Raw genomic sequence first — 22,321 nt, forward strand, 5'->3', positions numbered from 1 at the left:
TTTCCATCAAATGCTGCACAAAGCCAGATTTGAAAAAGTAAACAAAACAAAATATGAATCTGTGTATTTTCATGAAGGAGGGCAACAGAATCTTTTCAATTGTGCTTCTCACCAACCTCTGCCTTTTGTTCAGATTTGTTTTTGCCCCACCAGCACCATGGATGTACAAATAGCATTGGCAGTCTGGTTGGTTCACTGGTCCAAACTAAAATATCTCAACAACTACTGGATGGATTGCAATAAAAAAGGCACATACATTCATTGTTCCTAGAGGATGAATCCTACTGACTCCCTGACTTTTCATCTGGTGCCACCAACAGGCCAAATTGTAACTCATCCAGTGCAATATCTTGACATGCAAGATGGATTGGAACAAAATTCGTTGAGACATTTATCGACCCCTGACTAGAATCCCTTGCCTTTTTTTCTACTTCCACCATGAGGTTGACATTCGTGGTTTCAATTGAAAAGTATTAGATGGATTGTCTGAAATGTGGCATATTCATGTACTGGGATGAACTCTTATAATCTTTGTAACTTTTCAGGTAGCGGCACTCATTGGGTCAAACATTAAACAAATCCAATATTTTGCTTTATGACCAATTACCAACATCCTACCTGCAAGGTCTCTGTTGATTTAATTTTCAAACTTGTGCAATGATGGAAGCTTGAGCCACAATGGACACATGCAGTAAAGTACAGTACATGATTACTTGACGTACCATAAAACCTGGTTTGTTTAATCAGTAAACACAATGCATATAGCCAACAACATTAGTTTACATTTGACAAAGAAAAACTATTTCAGTTTGTGATCCAGCATGCTTTCCCCGTGATAAGTAGTGATCAAATCCACCGGCCTAGTGCTTATCAAAAATGTCTCAGTAGAAGTCATATAATTTATTGCTATTGTCACAAATGATATGACCTGAAAGTGTTTTTGCAATAAACTGTATATCACCACAGTATTTAACCAGTTTTTACATCACATTACATTTTTACATTACTAAAGAGATAGTCAGACTAGCTATGTAACTACACCATTATATTTGATTCTGTTTGTGCAATAAAATTAGTCAAGAAAAATGTTAATGTAACGCATGTGATTCTTATGCCACACAGTAAAAGGAAATAGGTCAGGTGTACTTTTCCCCCCAAGAATTACGGTAACTCCTCAGTTTACTTTAGGAGGGGCCATTTGAAAAGAAATGATTTATTGTGCTTACAGACAAAGACAAGGAAACCTGAGGTAAATAATTAGTCAGAAACGTGCTGCTGATGGGAAAAGATGTGTTCTGGTTAAACTGCTGGCAAACCTTTTACAAACAAGTTTTATGATCTGATGTGATGGTGAGTGTGATGTACAGGAATCAGGAAGCTTCAGCAAGTGCCACGGGATGCCGTTTTGGTGAGTCAGTTAGTTCAAGAAAGGGAGTACATTTGACTGTCAAATGCATTCCTTCCTTTCTTATTTTCCTAAATTTAGACACTGTTACACACAGATTGCACAATACACTGCCATCAATATTATGTGTAATCACCTTGATGTCACTGAACAGAAACATTCCTGCTATTCATGTTTGGTACAAAGCTGACATTTCTTTTTTTTTTAATGCAACACAATGTCTGAGTGGAAGAGAAGCAGAATATGTCCATATGCACATGAAAGCAAAAATATTGTGTTTACCGAGTGTAATTAATGAGCTGAGAGCTCTGCAACACATGCAGTTAACCATTTATTTGCTGATAATCTGATAAAGAGATTACTTTCTTTGAATGTGTTAGACATGCTTCCTTAAAGGAATCTCAATCATTTTTAACAGGAAAAAAAGCCTCTTCTGGGGAACCTAAAAATAGTGATAGTTATATATTTAATATGAGGAGGCATGGTCAGAATTAACTTATTAGCTCATGTTCAATGCTGAATAATATACTGATCTTGTAAGTAATATACATTTATGCTTTCTGTACACACAGTACATTGCCAGAGCCATTTTTTCCCAAACTGAACTACAAATCTGGCAATTATATGATAATATTACAGTAAGTAAGTATTTATAATGATTCTGAAATAAAGCATTCTCATGCGAAGAGTCTCTTAAAAAACAAAGGTTTAAAAGCCAGACGAAGACACTTTGGATGAGCCATAATAGAGTGAACATGAACCAGCATGAACAAGGAACCATCATTCATTTACACCTTTTCCTGCTTTAACAAGCTAGAATGTATGCTGTCACAAAAAGTTAGCGGCTGGCCCATTGTTGGCAGTGGCAGAGTGAAAGAGAGAAGATTGCTGTCAGCTGGAGTTTGAGAAGGCTGCTATCAGCCATTGGGCCAGTGGCAGCAAACACTTCGAATGGACCAATCACAAGGGCCCACCTGTTCACCTTTACACATAGGCACACACTCACACCCTGAGGGGGAGAAAAGAGAGCTGTCAGTAAAATGACAAAAAATGACCCAGGGTCATAACACCATCCATCCATCAATTAGTCATGGATTGGCCAGAGCCAATCCCAGGTGACCTCTTTTAAACAAATGACAGAATTACTTTTCCTAAAGATGGTCAATACTAATTTTAATATGGAAAAACGAATAGTCTAAGTCTAAGATACAAAAATTAAGGCAAACACTGCAAGGGCAACACCACTGTCTATATTTTGGTAACATTTTTACAGCCTTAACAGCTATTTTTTTATTTATCTTACTAGATCTTCTTTGGCTAGTTGCTACAGCAAACAGAATTTGGAACATTCAACATAATTTAGCACCAGACCGAATGCTGTAGTTTCAGGAAGAAGATAGGAGGAAGAAGGGATGTTTTCACTTACATGACTAACAAACTTACATGACAAATTTAATGAAGTCACTCCTTCTGTTTCCTGCATAATGTGCCAACCACATCAAACCAGCTACATGTGAGGAATGGATGTTACGTTATCTTATGATGTTTCAATCTATCAAAGCTCATCAATGAAATATGTGGAGGCACACTGTAGATGCTATTAGTTCATCTTACTTGATAATGCATGCAAACCAATTACTTTACAAAGAATAAGTAATGTGGAATAGGAATTATATGTTGTACTAACAACTGCATATTTAGTGTAGTACAAAAGCGCTTGAAAAGTAAAAAAAAAAAACCTATACAGAGTACTAGATAATTTACTTTAGATGCCCTTAACTTAGTATAGACATCATAATTACTATTTCAAACAACTAAATAATTTGAAGTGACATATACAGTGTAGACTGAAAGTGTTGGCTCATGTTCAACTCTCTTTTTAAAATGACATTCCCTTCTTTTGCTTGCACTGACATTGTTTCAGAAAACTTGTCATGCAAAAAAAAGAACGCTATTCATCTGTTGTGTCTGGCCTTAATGTACATATAGGCAATGGAGTACTGGATAAAGATAGACTTGAAAAAAACATGAGCATTTCCATTAAGGATGGGGTGGTAAGAAAGTGATGCTGTCAGCAGGTAGGAGTGCTGTAGTCCCTGCCAAATGGTGAACAGGTGCTGCCCTCTGTTGCTTGCCTGCAGATTCTACAGAGTGTATGCTCAGCACATATTTTCATTACATTACATTACATTACATGGACTTCACTTAATTTTTTACATCCAAGCTTGAAGGAGGGGGACCGGACAAGCCCTGTGCATAGACTTTAAACAGCATTATGCCAGGGAAAAAAGCCCAATGTTTCGGCTTCCAAATAAGAATAATGGGTTGAAAACCACTGTACACGCATTTTAAAACATCATACAAGGCATCCTACTGTACTATACATCCAACTATTCTCCCAGAGTGTTGAGTGTCTGCACCAGGGAAATGTGAGGTATAAGTACTAACATTGCCATTGAAAAACTGAATGCACCTGCACTCCTCAATTAATCAGTTTCAGGCACAGTGGTTGTGTGTCTACTTCCGCAGTGTTCATCAAGGTAATCAGTTATGTAATAAGAAACAATAATCAGGGGTAGATCCAGATAAATATTCAAGAGGGTGGCATGGAGACTTTGAAGGCAGAAATATTTAATCACAAACACTCACATATATCGCTTGGAAAAGCCCAAAAATTATGATATTTTAACTCAGAAACATCACAGTATTGTGGCACATTAGTAAAGCATTGAATAGTAAAGGGGTCATTAAACATTTTTTAAATAATTTTTAATTTTTAACACATAATTTTTTTAATTAATCCAAATGAATGTGTTACATTTGACAACATTTGACACTAAACTGGGGTGGCAGCCGTCTAGATCTGCCCCTTATAATAATTAATAATAATTTGGTTACGGTGCGGCTTGTGAAACTTAACATAAATGTAAATATGGTTCATAAGTTGTATATAGGTACTATAAATGATATCTTGATGTAGATTTTTTCCACTGTAGAGTAATTACATTCACTGCAGCGATGAATTTGCATCTCGTAATAGCTCATAACAAATACTGAGGGCCTGCCTAATGAACCATACTGCAAATAACTCAACAGTATTCCACCGAGTGATATTTGCACATGCACACAAACACACACGCACAGACACACCCTCCCACACATTATCACACTTTTTCCCCCTCTGATTTCATTTTATGCATCAGGTCTTTTTCTCTGGTTTTGAATTCTGTACAGGCTGTTTCTCCACCATGTTGTGTTGTCGTGTTGTTGAGCAGTTCATTTAAATCTTTCCTTTCCATCTTGACTTCTGCGTCATTGACTCACTTGTTTGTACTTCAATCAATGTCACCATTATTTTCTATTGCTGCATTTTCATCAATCTGCTCCTATATGTTTTATCCCATGCTGAAACTAAGCGTGGCCAGCCAAACCTTATTAAATACTCTCTTTTAGAAGTATCTCAGGTTTTGAATGTACCAATTTCTAAACCCAACATTTTAAATTCAGAGATCTGTGTTTATCTGTATATCTGAGCTAAATGACCATCAGACCATGACAGAGTTTTTCCGAGCACAAAGAAGCACATTTTCCCCTACTTCCAATTCACCGTATCTCTCCTATTAAATGAAGCTGTGCCCGTGAGATGATGGATGACAGTCATTTGATCTCTACCCAGACTGCATCAGTTCATAACAAGTGGAAATGATATTCACATTATTTAGGTCAAGCGATCCAGAACCACGTTCTTCTTCTACTTATCCCATATGAACCAGAAAAATAACTTCCTGTCTATGAGAGTATTTTTTCCGTAAAAGCTGGGGAATATACGCCCCCTCCGTCTGTGATTCAACTGAGGTTGATTTGCCATTTGAAAAAATATTACCTAGTGTCAGTCCAGAAGTTGACATCCATTAGAAAATGAGAAAAAAAAAACATAGAACAGTGAACAGTATGTTTGTATGAGGACAAGGACAGTAGATAATGTTTCCCAACCAGGGGTTTGTGTACCCCTGGTGGTGTATCTGATGTCGCCAAGGGGTGCATTAAAATGGTTTTGAAGTAACTCAAACCAATATATAATATATTAAACAATATATATCCACACACTGAATCAGCTGTAACACGTGAATGCCAGGTGTTACAATTAAGAGTGTGTGAAAAGTAGCTATTAAGCGAGCTTTAAAGTCCAAATACTTCCAAAGTTGTCAAAAAAGGTTTTTAAAAAAGCTAAAAATGTATACATGATTGGAAAAACTGGTCTAAAAATAAATAAATGGTTGGAATAGCTAAAAGTAACAGATACATTCAACATAAATAATTGAAAAGGTTAACTAAAAATGGATAAATGGTTGAAATCTCAGCTTGTGCCACAGGTAACACAAAAGCAAAGTTAAAGAAAAACACTGACAGTTGAACTGTATAAAAAAATATTCTAATAATATCCAATTTTATAGTCAATAGTAATGTTAATGGCATCCAGTTTAAAATTAATTTAAATGAACACATTTGAAACATGATTGGCGGTGTTTGAGTTCATCTGACAGGACTGTGAACCACTGGTATAGGATATGTAAATTCATCATTAACAGAGTAATAAGCTGCACGAAAGTTAAGTATTAGTTAAGTCTTTAATGCACAGTAATATTATGTTTGAAATTGTGAGGGAGGTCCATGAAAGTGCTACACATGAACCAATTCAAGTATGCAGGAAAATATTGACATATATTTAATCTTTGTTGGGTTTTGTTTGTTTGTTTGTTTTTAATAAAAGAGCTCATAGGGAAATGTAAGATATCTCGAGGTTATGTGTTTTTTTTGTGTGAAAGTTTCACATGTACTCTGTGTGTGACTGTCATTTGGCGGAGAATCAAACTGTCAGGTGTTTTTCTAGCTTTTATTTGATGTCAGTCAACTTATATCCAAAGTGACATTGAGCTGTAAACATCAAAGCAGCAAATAAAGAGATATATGTATATAATCTCATAGGGATCATTCACATGTAAACATTTGCAAAAGGTATCACTTGTTTGTACAGTAACATCTCACCCTTCATCGTATCATGAAGCTCTTTTAGATACAAACAATCCGCAAACTCTCCATCACGCCTACAGCGCTAAACATCAGACCTTTAGAAACTCCTGGTTCAGACAGAAGCACAAGGGTTAGTAAGTCTGCAAGTCTATAGAGGCAAAAAGTAACTGTAGTATGTTCTGCTTGGTGATTTTAATTCTCCCCCCCTTTCTCTCACTGTGAATATATAATGAATCCATTTTGCCGTGTCGGCTCTGCTTCGATCATCAGCAGCGAGGCACTAGTCAGACTCTGCCCCAGAGATCTCGGGTGGGATCCGCTCTATGGACTCTGTGGAGGAGCTTTGGGACCGTTGGGACTGAGAGGAGAGATGCTGCGATGCTTGAGGGCTGTCCACCCCAGCAGAGTGCATCAGGGGTAAGTAGATGTCATCCATGTTTGGCAGCACAAACACTTTCTGGAGAAGAAAATAAACGTGATTGTGAGAGAAGGGGGGAAAGCTGAGAATATGAACATTGTATATAGTATTTATTTTTTTATTTTTTTACCTGGAACTCATCCTGCAGTTTCTTTTCAATCCACTCGGTCACATGACAAAAAGTCACCTCCCTCTCCCCTAGTTTGGGACGGACATGCAGATCCAACTTGGGGGGCACACAGAAGCTGTACCTACAGAGGAGATCATCATCAAATCTATCAAGCCTATAATGAGATTTCTGCATTCAACCACATTTCAGCCTCCTGTTGTTCCAGCTTTAGTGCGACTAAGACCCCACCCGTCTTATTCTTTGGTGTAGGTGCATTAAAAAGGGTTTGAGCCGCTATGTTGCCTCAGCACTTACCATATCCTGTCTGTAGGGGGCGGCGGGATGTTGACGACCAGAGTCCCCGACAGCTCTTGAACCTCCACAGTGAGCAGCAGGGGCGTGTTGGACATCTCCTCAAACTTCTTCTTAATGAACTCGTTCTCTGCCGCCTTCTGGAAATACTTGGATTTAGCGATTTTGTCCACAAATCTCAAAATCTTCCTCCCAGTCTTCCCACCCCCTGTCCTGTAAGAGAGGATTAGAGGAGAGGAGAGGAGAGATGCGTCAGTGTGATGTGAGGGGATTTAGTATTCAGACGCTAAAGTCAAAATCTGAGGGGGAAACAGGAGTCTGAAATGGAAATGAAAGCAACAGCCATCTGGAGTGTGATGTCAGCACAGTTTATTTTCTGCTTTAGAAAAATGAGCATTAACAGCACAGACGGGTAGAAGTAACACTTCATGGTGTTGCTAATTAAAAGTTACACTTTTTTATGTATCTGTTTAACTATTCGACTTAATTATTACACAAAAGCAGCAGTTGATAGTACATTTTGATTTGTATATTCAATCAACATAACTTACTCTAAACATCTTCTTGCATTGAAATGATGAAAAAAAAGTCATATGAGACTTATTTCTTTTGTGTATGTGTTTACCCATCAGTAGCTGATGTGGGTCCCTTCTCCCCCAATAGACCCTGAGGCTCAGACAGAAGTAGTTCTTCTTCATCAGATGAACCAGCACTGGAGGACTCCTCATCACTGTCCGCCAACACACTGAAGATGGGCCTGCAGGAATAAGCAGATGGATGACAAAAATAAAAGTGTTCATGGAAAATTTAAACATTTTTGGCTTTAAAAAAGTTACATTTATAGCAAACTTTATATCCAAAGTGACATTGATTTATACCCAAATTTAAACCTCCATGGTCTTGTATAAGAAACAAATATTGCAGTTACTGTTAAAGTGAAAGTGTCCTGGAAAGATTCACAAACACAACTAGACGTTTTCTATCTCTGTGAAAAGCTTCAGATGCACCACAGGCAGCTAATGTAAAGCTTTGCCCACACAGTAATCCCTACCACTGTGGGTTTATGACAGGCAGGTCTACGCTAATCAATGTAATGTGAGGCTCTGCTCTGTGGATCAGAGACTAGGGTAGAAAGAGAAACGTGTAGGTGTTTATTTGTGTGTATGTGTGTGTGTGTGTGTGTGTGTGTGCAATAGAAATGATGAGGATGAAAATACAGGGTTTATTTGGACGATTTGGGTCATCACTCCCGCCACCAGACCTGGGCAATATGATGAAATGCACCTGAAGTTGAGAGAAATACCGACCGATTTTTATAGCTTTATAATGTCTGCCTTGGTTTTGGAGGGACTTTCTAAAGGCTGAGAAAATATCCCTGGAAGGTCTAATTAAAGATGCTATTGAGTTGCATTATGGGGATTGCAGGCCCCAGTGTTTTTTGAAGTTCAATTTAGGACTAAATGCCAGGATATGCTGTATGCTGTATGCTACTTCGATTTTCACCATTAAAAAATATCTAAGTACTAAGTCACACTCATCACAGTATAAAATTACATATATTGTGAAAGAAAACCAGCCAGTGACACTGGTAGTGACTGCTACTACTACTACAAATAACAATATCACATTTCTATACACAATAGGAGATTTAGTAGAATTGGGAAACAATGAGTTAAGCCAAACAATGCTACTTATTAAACCGTTCAGAAAAGCGTATAAGTGTGGACTGTTGATGCACAAAAGTGAGTGTCACAGTGTGAGTGTGTATGGCTTTGTGTGTAGCACTGACCGTGGGCTACCAGTTTCCGTTGTACAGTCTGTATCCTGACCGCCCTCTTTACCCAGCTTGGACAGGTTGAACTTGGTCTGCAGGGTCATCTGTAGGGCACCAGTGTAGACCAGCTGCAGCTCCACCCACAGGCCTGCAGAGGGCGGCACACGGAGGTCAAGGGTAGACTACCAAAATTCAGACAAAGCTCATAACACACAGCCTAATCTGGACACACACTGCTTAGTGGGCAGATTAAACAGCTTTCGCTGTGATTATCAAGCCTTGAAATTAAATTTATAGTAAATTACGACAGATTATAACCCCCCCCCAGGCGCTGACACATGTGGACTGAGCAGCAAAAACAGGGAAAAACAGGATCATTTGTTAACGGGCAGTTGTGTAACGCTGTAGTGGAAAAAAGAAAAAAAAACACTAGGTCACACACGTAGACACACTCATCATTAGGAGTGTTGTCTGCCAGATTGCCTGATTTTAAAACACACACCCACACCCACACCCACACACACACACACACACACAAGCCAATATGCTCTAAATGTTGAAGGCTGTGGTGTAATGGCTCTCCTGAGATTACAACAGGATAACAGCGTCTGATCGGATGCTCTGCAGCACTCAGCTGTAATCACATGAGCAACAGGTCGTCTTCTCACTCATCTCTTGCTGTTACTGCCTCTGTGTGTGTTTGATCTCCACTCTGTGCTCACCTCTGTGGTTGACCTCTGGTCTGGAGGTAGAGATGATTTGAGGCATAGAGCAGCCCATATCCAACTCAGTCAGAGTCAGCTCATTCATAAAGTAAGGCAGCTGCAAAGAATATACCAGATCATAGTTTTAAAATTAGATGAAATGTATCACACGTATAGTTAACCTTCAAACTTACACAGTAAGTTTCAACAAAACCGCTCGCACTCTGATTTTGCTCAGCTTTTTCTGGATCTTGTGGGAGACCACGTCTGCCCAGTGCTTTTCTCGCAGGAAGTCCCAGAAGATTCGACCAATTAGAGCGTTAGCCCACGCGGTCTGGCTTGTCCCAGGGTGTTCCGCTTGATCACAGGTACACTGTCAAAAAACAAAAACCTGAGTGAGGTTTGAGCAAGGACCAGAAAAGTGCAGTTTTAGTAAAATTCAGAGCTAAAAATAGAGGAAGAAAAATAGAATCATTTTGTGAAGGCTCAAAAAAATCCCTGCTAGTTTTTCCACTGACACAACAACATTGTGTTTTATTCAGGTTACTCTGCAGTGTATTATCTTACGTTCCTTCCAGGAGACATGTACTGACCCACTTTAATAACATGTTTGATGACTAATACCATTTTCCACTGGTCAGTTTACTCTCTGCACATGCTATATAACGTGTAAACTGTACGGCTCTGGCATGGTCCTACAGCCTCTCTTCGTTTGCTTCGTTTAATTTTATCTGCATGCATGACTCACACTTGCTTTGACGGTGGGGCTTGTCTCTGTGCTGCTGGCTCCAGGACTGGACAGGGGGGTCAGCTCCTCTGTGGCCAGGAGATGAGCCATGTAGCGGGGGTAGTCTAACACGGAAAGGCCCCGGGTGCTACTGGAGGTCTTACTGACGGGAGCTGCAGACATGCAGGGGGGAGGTGTGGAGGGGGCGTCATCTTCGCTGCTGCCCACTCTGCTGGGGCCTCTGCTGCTTGGCACATTACCGGAGGGGCTAACGCTCTGTGCCAGTGCATTGTCACCTGGGAGAATAAAGGAAACATTTATCTGGTTGGTAAAGATAATCATGGTAAAGCTGTTTTCTTTGCTTTGGGAATGAATGCTTTTCGTTGCAGTGATTATTCATGCAATTGCAATTTTAGAGAATTAAATGAGATAATAATTCAAATGGATTGTTGCCTAGCTTAGCTTACCACGAAGGCTGGGAACAAGGGGGAAACCTAGCTCTGTCAAAAGGTAAAAACTCCAGCTACTATATAAAACTCACATGTCAAATGTTTTTTGTTTAATCCATGTGTGTAAAAATAATTAATAATGAATACTAACACTTTGTTTACACAAAGACACTGGGTCTGGGACAATCCTGGGGCAACAGAATTGTAATACAGATATTAAAGGGGTCCTTTAATGTGGTTTAAAACTTTTTAGTTTTTTAATATTAATGTTTATTATATAATACATGTGTGGGGAAGTTGGCTTGCCACAAGGCTTATTATCAAAATTCAAATTTTTTACATTTGAAAATGTTTGCAATGTTTGAATCACAATTTGTCAAAACTAAATATATACGTTCTTTTCCCCCAAAAAATACTTTTACTAAATTTCCTAAGGACAGTTGTGTTATGTGTTTCTGTGACAGCACAAGTAGATGAGATAGAAAGTCTACCAAACATTAGCCACCTAGAAGCCCCCATTGATCACATGACCCCTCACCTTGCAGGTCATAGCAGCCCATGGTCCAAACATTTGGACAGAGCCAGGCTAGCTGTTCTCCCCTATTTTTAGTATTTATGCTAAGCTAAACTAACTGTCTCCTGGCTCCAGCTCTAAACTGGGTGCACATGCACAGAAATGAGAGTGGTATCAGTCTTCTCGTCTAACTACAACAAAATAAACAAGCTTATTTCCCAAGACGTCAGCAAATCCTTAAAATCACTTAACCAAAACCTGTTCTCTCGTATTAGTCAAAAGAAATTCCCCAGAGTACAACAGGGTAACTGTTTTCATTTAGTGCCCCTATAATGCATAATGGAGTGTAGCAAAGGAAAAACTAATGAATGAGAAATGAGAGAGCTCTATAAGAAAAGAAAAAACAAATGAGTAACATGTTGCAACTCAGTGATTCTTTTTCTGATACCTTTGCCCTGTCCACTGTGAGATCTGCGTGTTCCCTTGAAAGGGATTGGTTTTGAAATGCAAAGAACTGGAGCATGTAATCCATAATCCACACATACATGGCATTTGTATAGATGCCTTATCTGGACACATTCTCTTCTCTAATGCATTATTGACGTTTCTCATACCCGATCTGGACACACATCTGCCAGGCTTCTGGTTGTCCCTCTCTTTTTCCCTCTCTGTATCCATGGATGCAAACAGGAAGTGACGAAACCACTCCTCTTTCTCACGTCCTGTGCGGCCGAAGAGGTACAGAGTTGTGGGAAGGTCATTGACGTGTTTGGAGGAACTTTGTTGTGGACATGCCGGTTCAGCTTCTGGCTCCTCTCCCTGACTATCCTCCGACCTTCCTCCCTCATCCCCCTGGGAGTTGGCTCCCCCTGCCAGTTGGATGCAGATGGGATACTTTGGGTTCCACATCCTCTTCCGAGCTAACACAGATGGCAGCAGGAATACCTTTGAGGAACAGTGGCAGAGTTGTGTTATGTCAAAACAAAAGACAACTGTTAATTGGGTAATGCAGTCCCATTTATGAATTATTAATAAATGCGGAAGAATATTAAATAGATATTAAAGGTTGTTTTAACTATTTGTTTCCCATTGACCTTTATTTCAAACCTTTGCTTATTTGCTCCCTGACATTACTAGCAATTTTAAGCACTGTACTAAATGTAAATATGACTCCCAAACCCTACATTCAATAGTAAAAATCCTATGCATCCATTAATTCATTGGATATAAAATACTTTAATACAGAGCTCCTGTAGTGACTACATACAGTAGCACCAGAATATATTAACCACAGTCTCAAATACAGAACAAACACCCCTTAACACAGTTACTTAGGCAGTCATCATACTTTGCTCTTTGCAAGCTGAAAGGAGCGTGACTTGACAAACGTGGCCTCATGGACTCTCTCATCGTACGTTGCCCTGCGGCTAATGTTGGTGCGTGGGGACTCCAGGCGGAGACAGGAGCCCTCCAGAGTGGCAAACACGGAGTGAGTCAGAGCTGGGTGGTAGGTTTCTGGGTCGTAATCATGTATCTCATTCATCCAGCCCTGCAAAGGTAGAAAGTAAGTGTTCACTTCAATCAACACTGCACACAGTTTCAAGTGAGTAATAAACACTCCATCTGGAATTGTTTCAGTCTAAAATCGTGGTATGATGTTTGCAATCAGCCTTGAAGTATAGAGCAAAAAGTATATTGATTGTAAATGTGTCTTTTTCAGTGACGGATCTGAGGAGGTTGGCCCAAACCATTGTGCACTAGATTTGGCCTCGCAAGCGACGCATCATTCCTGGCTTCATACTGCTGTCAACAAACTCTACCAATCAGAGGGTATTGAGTTATAGATGGTAAAGGTTAGGGGTTAGACGCAGGGTTGGGGTTAGGGTAAACCAATTGCAGTACATTGATCTCGAAGCAAATCAACCCTTGAGCTACTGTAACGCTAAGACATTCTAGTTCACCATTTTGGGAAATATAGTTATTTACTTTTTTATTTGCTCCGCTAATTGACTTTGCTTGGCTAAGCTAATCAACTAAGTTATGTGCAAAGTTATGAGTTAGAATCGTTACTGGGGAATGACAGTCTGGCTGAGTGACCTCCTGGAGACTCCTCTGGTTGTCTGGCAACCTCATGGCATCAACAAGACTCCAGGAAGTCACTGTAATTGTCAATAAAGCAATCTTCTCATCTAAATCTCAGCAGGAAAGCTAACTTTCCAAAACCTGAAGCCATTTTGTTTTATAATTGGACATAAATGAACTCAGTGTAAACTGAGATGCTTGAAAACAACAATTTTGAAAAGCCTAATTAGTGTAGCATGGTGGCTTCAAAATCCTGTAAAATAAAAAATGGTGCTTTAGGATGAAACGTCCTTCAGTCTGAAATATATGCTGAAGTGTTCAGTACGGCTGTATGTAAGCTGAATGCTCCCCTCCCCTTTGATGCCCCCTCTTAATGTGCCAATTAACTAATAAACAGTGTATAATACATACTGAAATTTTATTTGGCTTTATCTCGCAGTGTCAGCCTCTGCCCTCGTTGCAGACGTGTGCCCGCAATCAAACACCACAACTGATCTCATTCTGAAATCTGATTACCCATAAACCTTGTGGCTCTTTTACACTGTAACAATCCTCGGACTGACACCAAACTGCTAATGACCAAACAAGGGAATTATCTCAAGCCTGAGACAGCAAACCCCCATCACCACTACTCTCCTGCCTTGCGCCTTGACAAATTACAGCTTCCTCCTGCCTGTATTCCCCGCTAATTGCCTCTGGAACTGACATTGTCTGGGTGGTAGCTGTCCTCTCCAGTTGCCCTGTGTCAAGCTCAGCCAGGAGAAGAACAGTAATTACCACTGCAGCTCAGGCAGTTTTTATTATTGAAGTTTTTAATTGCATTCCACTTTCAGAAGCTTTAATCTTTGAAGGAACCAGTCAGCAGAGGTGCTGAAATGGCTTGCCAACTTGACACTACACTAACTATTCTATTAGCACAACTGCATAGTAATTACTCTTGTTACAGTATTTAGAGTAGCCTTTAAACATGCTTTTTAAAGTTCACTCACAAATCAGTCATTTTCATTAAGTAGGTTTTCCTGATAATATTTTGTTTGTTTGAAATGCCACAAGTCAGAGTAGTCTGCAGCTGTGCTAGTATGGCAGTCAGAAAGATATTAAATTTCAGTTTGTTTTGAACCTTTTTTCACTCCAAAGGCAATTTCTGAAATTGTTCTCTTGTACCTCCTGGTACCAGTTTCAAGAGCAAAAATTGGTTGCTAGGGTTTATTCATACTGTAGTTGATATGATCAAAATCCTACACTGGCATTTTCACATTGACCATATAACAATATACTCACTTCATCCACCTGTTTTTATGTGCATTTTCAGTTTGTGCAAAAAAAAATGCATGTGCATATAAATGACTGAAACCAATAATTTGTAATAAATTAAATTAAAGGTCAAGTGTGAAACATTTAGAAGGATTTGTTGGCAGAAATGACAAATGTTCATTTCAGGTTCGACTGGGGCTCTTAATGATGTCATCTCATTGAGCCCTCCTCCTCTACCATAGTTTCATTGATCCTGACAGAAAAAACTGTTTATCTCAATACAGTCTTCTCCTAACATTCACATAAGAGCAGTGGATGGAAATGTGCGTTAATCTGCATTTTATTTTTGCAAATTTTCTGTAAAATACATTCAAATTTGCACATAAATTTGGATGGAGACTTGACTAACATTATTAGTATTAGTAAGTGATATCACTCTCATACCTCTCCCTGCAGTATAAAGCTACAACCTGCAGCCAGTTGGCTTAGATGGAGCATAAAGAATGGAAACAGGAGTTGTGAGCCGCACTATATTAGTTTCTCGACGTTGTCTGGCAGCTGGTAGGCAAATTTAGTTAAATTCGGAAACAGTCAGGCTAATTATTTCTCTCTGTTCCAAGTCTTTGTTCTAAGCTTATCACTATATTTAATTGACAGACATTATAGTAGTATTTATTTTCTCATCTAAATGTCCAACAGAAACCGAAGCATATTTCCCAAAATGCCAACTAAAAACCCAACAGACAAGGGTTGGGCGAAACAAACGAATGAAATTCTGATGATTTCTTTATGATACCTTTAATTGCTCTTTTTCAGAAGTTATTTATGGAAGACATGTTGAGAAATGTGTGAGCATTGGAGTGAGACTGAGGTGGCTGAAAATAAGGCGAGAACAAAAACACAAGACATTTTTCTCCATTTACCTTGAGGGTGTCGGGCTCAATACTGAGAGTGCCACCAGACAGAATCCCCTCACCCAACAGAGTCTGTGGTGGTCTGTATGGAGGATCAGAGCAGTGAGACCTGGAACCCATCCTGATCAGAAACAATCCTAGCAAGAAGCCGAGTGCTAATCCCAGAGCCAGGCCAGAGAAGTATGGACTGAGAGGTAGGATGAAATAGCCGTAGGACAGCACTGCTACACAGAATAAACATGTGCGTGGCAGAGGAGGAGGGGGTTGTGAAAAGGGAAAAGTCCTAACCAGTGGTGATGCAAGGACCTGAGGACCAACAGGTGATCTTCTCTCTGGCCCCTGAGTCTCAATGGCTAAAACTTGCATCATGTCGCCGTCTGTATATATTTCCAGCTCCTCATCCCTGTGATGTTGTCTGCTATGATGCACAGGGCAGTGGCTGCGGTGACTTCTCCCGGGATGTCTGGCAGAAGGCCAGTCAAACACAGGCAAAACATCAGCATCTGTTTTTCTAGTGTTCCTCACAGGAGAGTCAGAAAGAACCGTGTCCGTGCTGCTTTCACGCCCTAAACCTCTGGAGCTACCCTGATGAGCCCCCTGGGTCTTACCCTGGTGTTTGGGGCTGCCTGCGCTCTCCTCTCTCATGATCTTACTGAACATGCTGCTCAGAGGCTCGTGCACGGCCTCCGAGAGCTTCCTCCTGGTGTCCTCTAACTCCATTTTGAAGAAGCCCCCTTTCAGACCCTCTCCACTAGGGGAGAGTGAGCTAGGAGAAGGGGGCGCAGTGCGAGAGTCCCCATTGCTGCGGGTTTTTGATTGGGTAAGCTGTTTCCATAGGTGGAGGTTGAGGCGGGAGTCAGATTTTGACTGCGACACCTCGGGCTCTGAGCGGGAGATCTCCGTGGAGATGGACTTTACGAGGCTGAGAAGGGGCTTAGGTCTGAGGGTGGAGCCTTCTTTGAGCTCCAGCTCTGTGGAGAGAGACTTGACCAGGCTTGCAAAGGGTCGGTGGGTGGGTGAAGGAGGGCCTGGGGAGAGAAAGCTGGGGCCAGTGGCAGTGCCCAGAGAGCCAGGAGACGAGGGAGAAAGAGGGACATGGAACGCTTGGGACTGCAACCCTCTGTCATCCTCAACAGAAAACTGCCTCTCCTTGGAGAGAGATATAGAGGGGTGGTCGTCATCGTGGTCGAGGGAGAAGATGAGCTCACTGTCATCGAGACTGTCCCATTCTCCCTCAGTCCCAGTCAGCTGGATCACAATCCCTCGAGGCAGATGCCTCTTGCTCCCAAGGGTGGGGGCGCTGCCTGGGGAGAGGCCAAGAGCTGGGCTGTGGGGCTCCTGGAGAGGTCTGCCACCTCCTCTTTCTTTATCCTCGCTTCTTCTTTCCCCATTTGTTCCACTCTCTGCCATTTCTTGACTTTACATTGCACAGCCAAGGCACCTAAGAGTCAGTGAAAGAGAATAAATAAAGAACATGGTCAGCTACATTATTAAGCCTCGGGGGCAGAACAAATAAAAGCAGTCAGGGAATGAGCCATGGAGAGAGAGGAAGGGCATCTTTTCTATACTTGTGCCTCATTTTCACAGAAACTGCTTACCAGAGCCAACTACGCATTAATGTGTGAATGTCACGTAGTTTAGAGTTGTGGAAATCTACATTAATCTGGAGACTAGTGAGCCTGAATCAGATCCAAGTGAGCCCCTCTCCCATAGATGTCGTTCCACATACTGAGTGAGTTTTAGAAGCATGCAAAAATAGACAAGACAGTCTGTCTCCCCCAAATGTTGCACAAACTAGGGCAGTTCAGGCTTGGATCTAATGTCTTTTGGGGATGATAGGATGTCATTCAATTTATGTACAGAGACTTTCTGTGCACACGAACATGAAATGAAAAAAATATAATTTGAGTACAGATGCAATCTTTCAGTATAAAACAGTATATTTTTGGCTTTGTCGAAATTGTAATCCCTAAACAAATGCTGAATGTTTTCATGGAAAAATACGCATGACAACGTTCACTTTCTGAAGTAATATTCAGCATGTCATCTGCTCTAGGAAACAACTAGTGTCTTCCAGTCTCATCTCTAAAGAGCTAACTGTCAGCCGCAAAAGACCTGGAGTCACAACCCTCCCTCTGATGTCTTCTCGAGCTGTTTAAAGAGTTACTTATGTAACCCTGAGATAAATTGTAAGGGGAGTTCAAAGAAATCAAAAATGAGCAAAACCCAACCCAGAACAGAGAGGCAATGTGAATTATCAGCTGTCATTTTGTGGGAGAAAAGAGCAGTTCTGCATCACTGAACACGAGCTGGGAAACAGCACAAAGGCCCAGTGGGGACCCTTTCATTCACTGTCTCTCTGGGTCAAGTGCCCTGCTCTTTGTGCAAGTTAAACCCTACCTCTGACTGGTCAGATTTACGTAACTGCATTACAGCGCTGTGTGGCACAGTTTCAACCAATTCCACAGCAGCTGGTGGATTCTGACTAATCTGCTCTCACCCAAAATGGACGGTGGGGAGATAAAGCCCACAGACACACATGCAGCCAGGGTGCATTAGACCTTCCTCGTAGCTTTTCACAGGGTGGGAAGAGGGACCAGAACCTGCGAGGTGCCAGAAAACAGACACACACACACACACACACACACACACACACACACACACACACACACACACACACACACACACACACACGCTCATGCACTGTCACGCACATTAGGCAGGCTAAACTACTGTTAAGCTAACACAGTTTTGTCCAAGCTAATAACAGAACGGGCAAATGTTGCCATATTGTCATTATGAAACTGCTGTGTAGGGACTCCAGATGCTGCTGTATTTTTTCACTAATCCAAATATTCTTATATCAAATCATTGCAGCTACATGCCTGTTTTTTTTCATTACCATATCGCATATGATAGATATGAAATCAATCTTTTTCTTATAGTGAAAGGACAAAATCGACAAATTTATGTAAATCTTTTGGCCTTGAGTGGTACCATATCCCCTGGTTGGCTTTAATCTAAAACATGTCCACAGTCCAATGCCATGCTAGCAGCTGTGATGGTACCTGTCCACAGGGCTGTTTTTGGACACAAGGGGTCATGTCGCGCTCCATGCATTGGACATTGTAGTCAGGCTACAGCCTCCTACAACACTTCCTGGCTGCAACTGACTGGACAAACGCTTTCTGCTCTGGGATTTTAAGTCGGACCAACATGGCGACTCATTTGGAACCTTTCTCTTATATTGAGAAAACAGTTCACTGAAATGTGTTTCTGAAAACGTTTTAGACAAAAAATAAGCTATGCCACTTGCTGGATCTGTCTTAATTTTAGACTGACTACAGTTCGTTTTTGGCAGTTTCAGAGAAGACTGAACGTGATACTGTAAATATTTGCAAGGATTTTTTAAATCAATAACTGCTTCATTTTGGGACTCCACGGGCCGATCACTGGGGCCAACCACACATTTCAGGTCCCTAACAAGTGAGATGCTTGATGAAGCTCCTGTAAAACACATATAAGAGGAGCTGTTAACTGTTCCACGAGGCTGTGTGTGATGCAGAGTGATCGTGTAACGGCTGAAGCACGAAACACAGCACACATCTGCTCTGAGTGCACTGCAATGTGTTCAATCAATCCATTACATTCTCAATCAGTGACAGATAAGCCTAACAGCATGTCTGTGACTCAGGGTGTGTGTGTGTGTGTGTGTAGGGGTTTGTGTGTGTTTGTGTTTGTGTTTGTGTGCCACCCTCTGATCAGACACGAACAGTAACAATCTCAGATTAACATTAATGCTGGGTTTTACTGTGAAATCTGACAAATCACACAGCCGGATTACGGGCTAAACCAACATTTGGTGGGGTGTGTTTCCAAGCTAGCTCATCTTTGTGACCCAGTGTTGATTGTAGTCATTAGTAACATCCCAATCCTTCAGAGTCCCCTTCCTATCAGTACTCTTATTCTTATGTTAAAACTGACAGATGGTTGAAGTATTAAAGGAAGAATCTGAATAAATGAGCAAAAGAAACAAATGCAGGTGCTTCTGGGCACAGGGGGTCACTGAGTGGTTCAACCAATGGGATTTCAACCAGTGGAAACACTTATAAGATTTTGAACTGAAATGAAATGCAACCCTTCTGCACTGTAATTATAGCGTAGTTACTGGGTATGCTGGCTGCGAAATAAAGCAGCACCCTTTTTAAGGTAATCACAATAACTATTGAGTATCTGTAACATGTAGCATTATTTATTTCTGTACAGTCGTACTAATAAACATAAATACAATATGTACATATTAGTGTTAAAAAAGATGTCAAACTGTATAGTAAACAGTAAGTAAAATGTATAAATATATAAAATGTTTTGTTGAGAATTATTATAGTTTTCTCCTTTTAAGTAAAAGTCAATATATTACATTATATATATAAAGTTTGTTCAAGTATTTTTTTAACTAAAGTTTTTTTACATATCAATTAATTTATGAATTAAAATTCCTCAACTGAACAGATCACATAAAGTCATAGTGACTTGATGTTAGTGGTGGGCAACAGGAATTCATCATACATCCTTATTCATACATTAAATTATCATGAGTCATGCATTAAGCATTACTTAAGTAAATGATTTGTACCCTTATTATAAAGTATACCAATTTTCTTTTTTTAATTAAACCATTCTGTTAATCAGCTGGGCCCAATTAGTCATATTTGAAGCAACAATGTCAGACATTTTCTGGTTCCAGCTTCTCAAATGTCAGGATTTGCGGCTTTGTCAAATTGAATTTGGGACTTTGAGTCATGCAACAAATATGTCACCTCAGGCTCTGGGAAGTCGTAATGGGCATTTTTCTCTACGCTCTGACATTTTACTGACAAAATGATTTGACTAATTGATTAATTGAAAGAATAATCAACAGATGAATAATTAAATTAATTGCTGGTTGCAGCCATATTTACACCAGTGAGGATATGATCAGACAGATTACTACTACAGACTACATTACTGAAAACAAATTTCTGCTGTGACAACCAAATCCGAAAACATTAGGGTCATATTATAAAATATGAATGCACACAATATACAGCATGTGGTCCCAACTTGTGTAGTGGCTATAAACAGTATGTAAGTCAAATTCAGGTCGCAGAATTCAGTAGGCTATATACTCAGAGCTGTACTCTTCCTCTCTATGAACGACTCACATCCACCAGACGAGTGTGACACGCAGACATGAAGTAGAAGTTAAAGTAAGAAAATGTTGATAAAAGCTATCAGGTAAAATGCCTTTTTATGCGCACCAGACCAGTGATAGTCTTGCAGACTCCTCGTCTTACTTTTGGATAAAAATGCAAAAGTCTGCAGCACTGATGATGTGTGTAAGCAGATAATAGCAAGAGAAATGGAGATGATGATATATACTTACCCGAAAAATTATTCTGTGCATGGAAATGTGACTAAACCCGCCGGTTAGTGTTGTCTTCTGCTGGTTCCCTCTCCATTTGTGTGCGCAAGGAGCGCGGAGTGAGGAGTCTCTCTCTCTCTCTCTCTCTCTCTCTCTCTCTCTCTCTCTCCAGGCAGTCACACACACACACACACACACACACACACCTCCCCTCAACCGACTGCCTGCATCCAGATGTGTCATGCGCTGCCGAGAATCACAGCTCACCAAACTGATTATGAAAAGCATGGCCGCGCTGTATGATAATCCAGATTAAGAGTCCTGCAGCCCCAACAGAAGCACACACAAACTCACCCACACAACTCTCTGCTTGATCCAGAGTGTAAATGATGTCTAATTGTACAAAACATGGTGACAGCTAAAGTTCAGCCTGAGGGTTAAATAGAGCTGTTTTCTATCCCAGCGTGCATCCATGCAAAACTGAAGTAACCACCTTATAATCAAGTGAAGAAGTATCCAAATTGTAACTAATAGGTCTCTGGTGCTTTCTTTATATTGCCTTAATGTTCCCAGTGGCAAAGAGATGGTGCTTGGAATATTCTTTAAAGAAATAGTCAATACAAAAAGTAAGAAGAGGATAACTGAATGAATTTACCCACACCATCATCTCTCTCCTTTCCCTCCCTCCATCTTGGCCTATATAAAACACACTGGAAGCCCTAGAAATGACAATATGAAGAACGGGGCAGAGTGGTGCAGGCTGCAGCTGGGGTGAGAGACAATAACCCCCATCCATCACTGGGTGGAGGAGGAGTTCCTGAACAACCTGGCTGGCTGCATCCATGACTGACAGTACTCACTCAAGACCACATACACTATATGTACAGTTTGTAGTTTTTAAGCTTTTCATTTTAATCCAACAGCCTCTCTTATACTCATTTTATAATCTGTTTTCTTTAGAGCTACAGAGTTTGCAAAGTTTCTTTTTATTTGCAATTTTAAACAAAACGACATCCCCAAGACCCCGAAAGAGGCCGACGTCCAGCCTCAGACCAAGGCTTAGTTACTTCTGGTTCAGACGAATCTTTAAAAGGATTACAGATCACACATTAAACATTCAGATGAAGGCAGCTGATTGTCATGTATCCACCAAATAACCTAATAACCACTACAGATGGATGTGTTTACCTGTTGATTCAGTTAGATGTGTGGCAATATTTGCAT

The 22,321-nt window shown here is 40.5% G+C and overlaps 1 protein-coding gene and 1 long non-coding RNA gene across 4 annotated transcripts; one reads left to right on the forward strand and one right to left on the reverse strand.

Annotated features, from left to right (window-relative positions):
* Positions 1-805: 805 nt before the first annotated feature.
* On the forward strand, positions 806-8,988 carry LOC127372792 (uncharacterized). Of its 2 annotated transcripts, none has more exons than XR_007886734.1 (3): positions 806-1,408; positions 6,707-6,853; positions 7,908-8,988. It is a non-coding gene; the product is annotated as an uncharacterized LOC127372792 (long non-coding RNA). The 2 variants fall into 2 exon arrangements; XR_007886735.1 differs by having other exon boundaries at positions 811-1,408; positions 7,939-8,988.
* On the reverse strand, positions 4,158-21,255 carry tex2l (testis expressed 2, like). Of its 2 annotated transcripts, XM_051416585.1 has the most exons (13): positions 21,119-21,255; positions 18,194-18,296; positions 15,703-17,134; positions 12,792-12,992; positions 12,058-12,388; positions 10,502-10,776; positions 9,977-10,126; positions 9,772-9,871; positions 9,065-9,197; positions 7,901-8,032; positions 7,279-7,488; positions 6,985-7,105; positions 4,158-6,893 (listed from the first exon to the last, which is right to left on the reverse strand). In XM_051416585.1, exons 3-13 carry the CDS (start codon positions 17,101-17,103, stop codon positions 6,717-6,719), a joined length of 3,231 nt encoding a protein of 1,076 aa, XP_051272545.1. In that variant the 5' UTR covers positions 17,104-17,134; positions 18,194-18,296; positions 21,119-21,255; the 3' UTR covers positions 4,158-6,716. The 2 variants fall into 2 exon arrangements, with proteins under 2 accessions (XP_051272545.1, XP_051272544.1); XM_051416584.1 differs by lacking the exon at positions 18,194-18,296.
* Positions 21,256-22,321: the final 1,066 nt, after the last annotated feature.

The sequence above is a fragment of the Dicentrarchus labrax genome, unplaced genomic scaffold (assembly GCF_905237075.1).
Source record: "Dicentrarchus labrax unplaced genomic scaffold, dlabrax2021, whole genome shotgun sequence".
Lineage (NCBI taxonomy): Eukaryota > Metazoa > Chordata > Actinopteri > Moronidae > Dicentrarchus > Dicentrarchus labrax.

Excerpts from the sequence above, each read along its gene's own strand:
- tex2l (XM_051416584.1), bottom strand. The coding sequence starts at position 17,103 with ATGGCAGAGAGTGGAACAAATGGGGAAAGAAGAAGCGAGGATAAAGAA. Across the intron at positions 9,872-9,976 it reads AAAAGCTGAGCAAAATCAGA|CTGCCTTACTTTATGAATGA; the intron begins GTGCGAGCGGTT and ends TATTCTTTGCAG. Across the intron at positions 9,198-9,771 it reads ACCAGAGGTCAACCACAGAG|GCCTGTGGGTGGAGCTGCAG; the intron begins GTGAGCACAGAG and ends CGCCCTCTGCAG.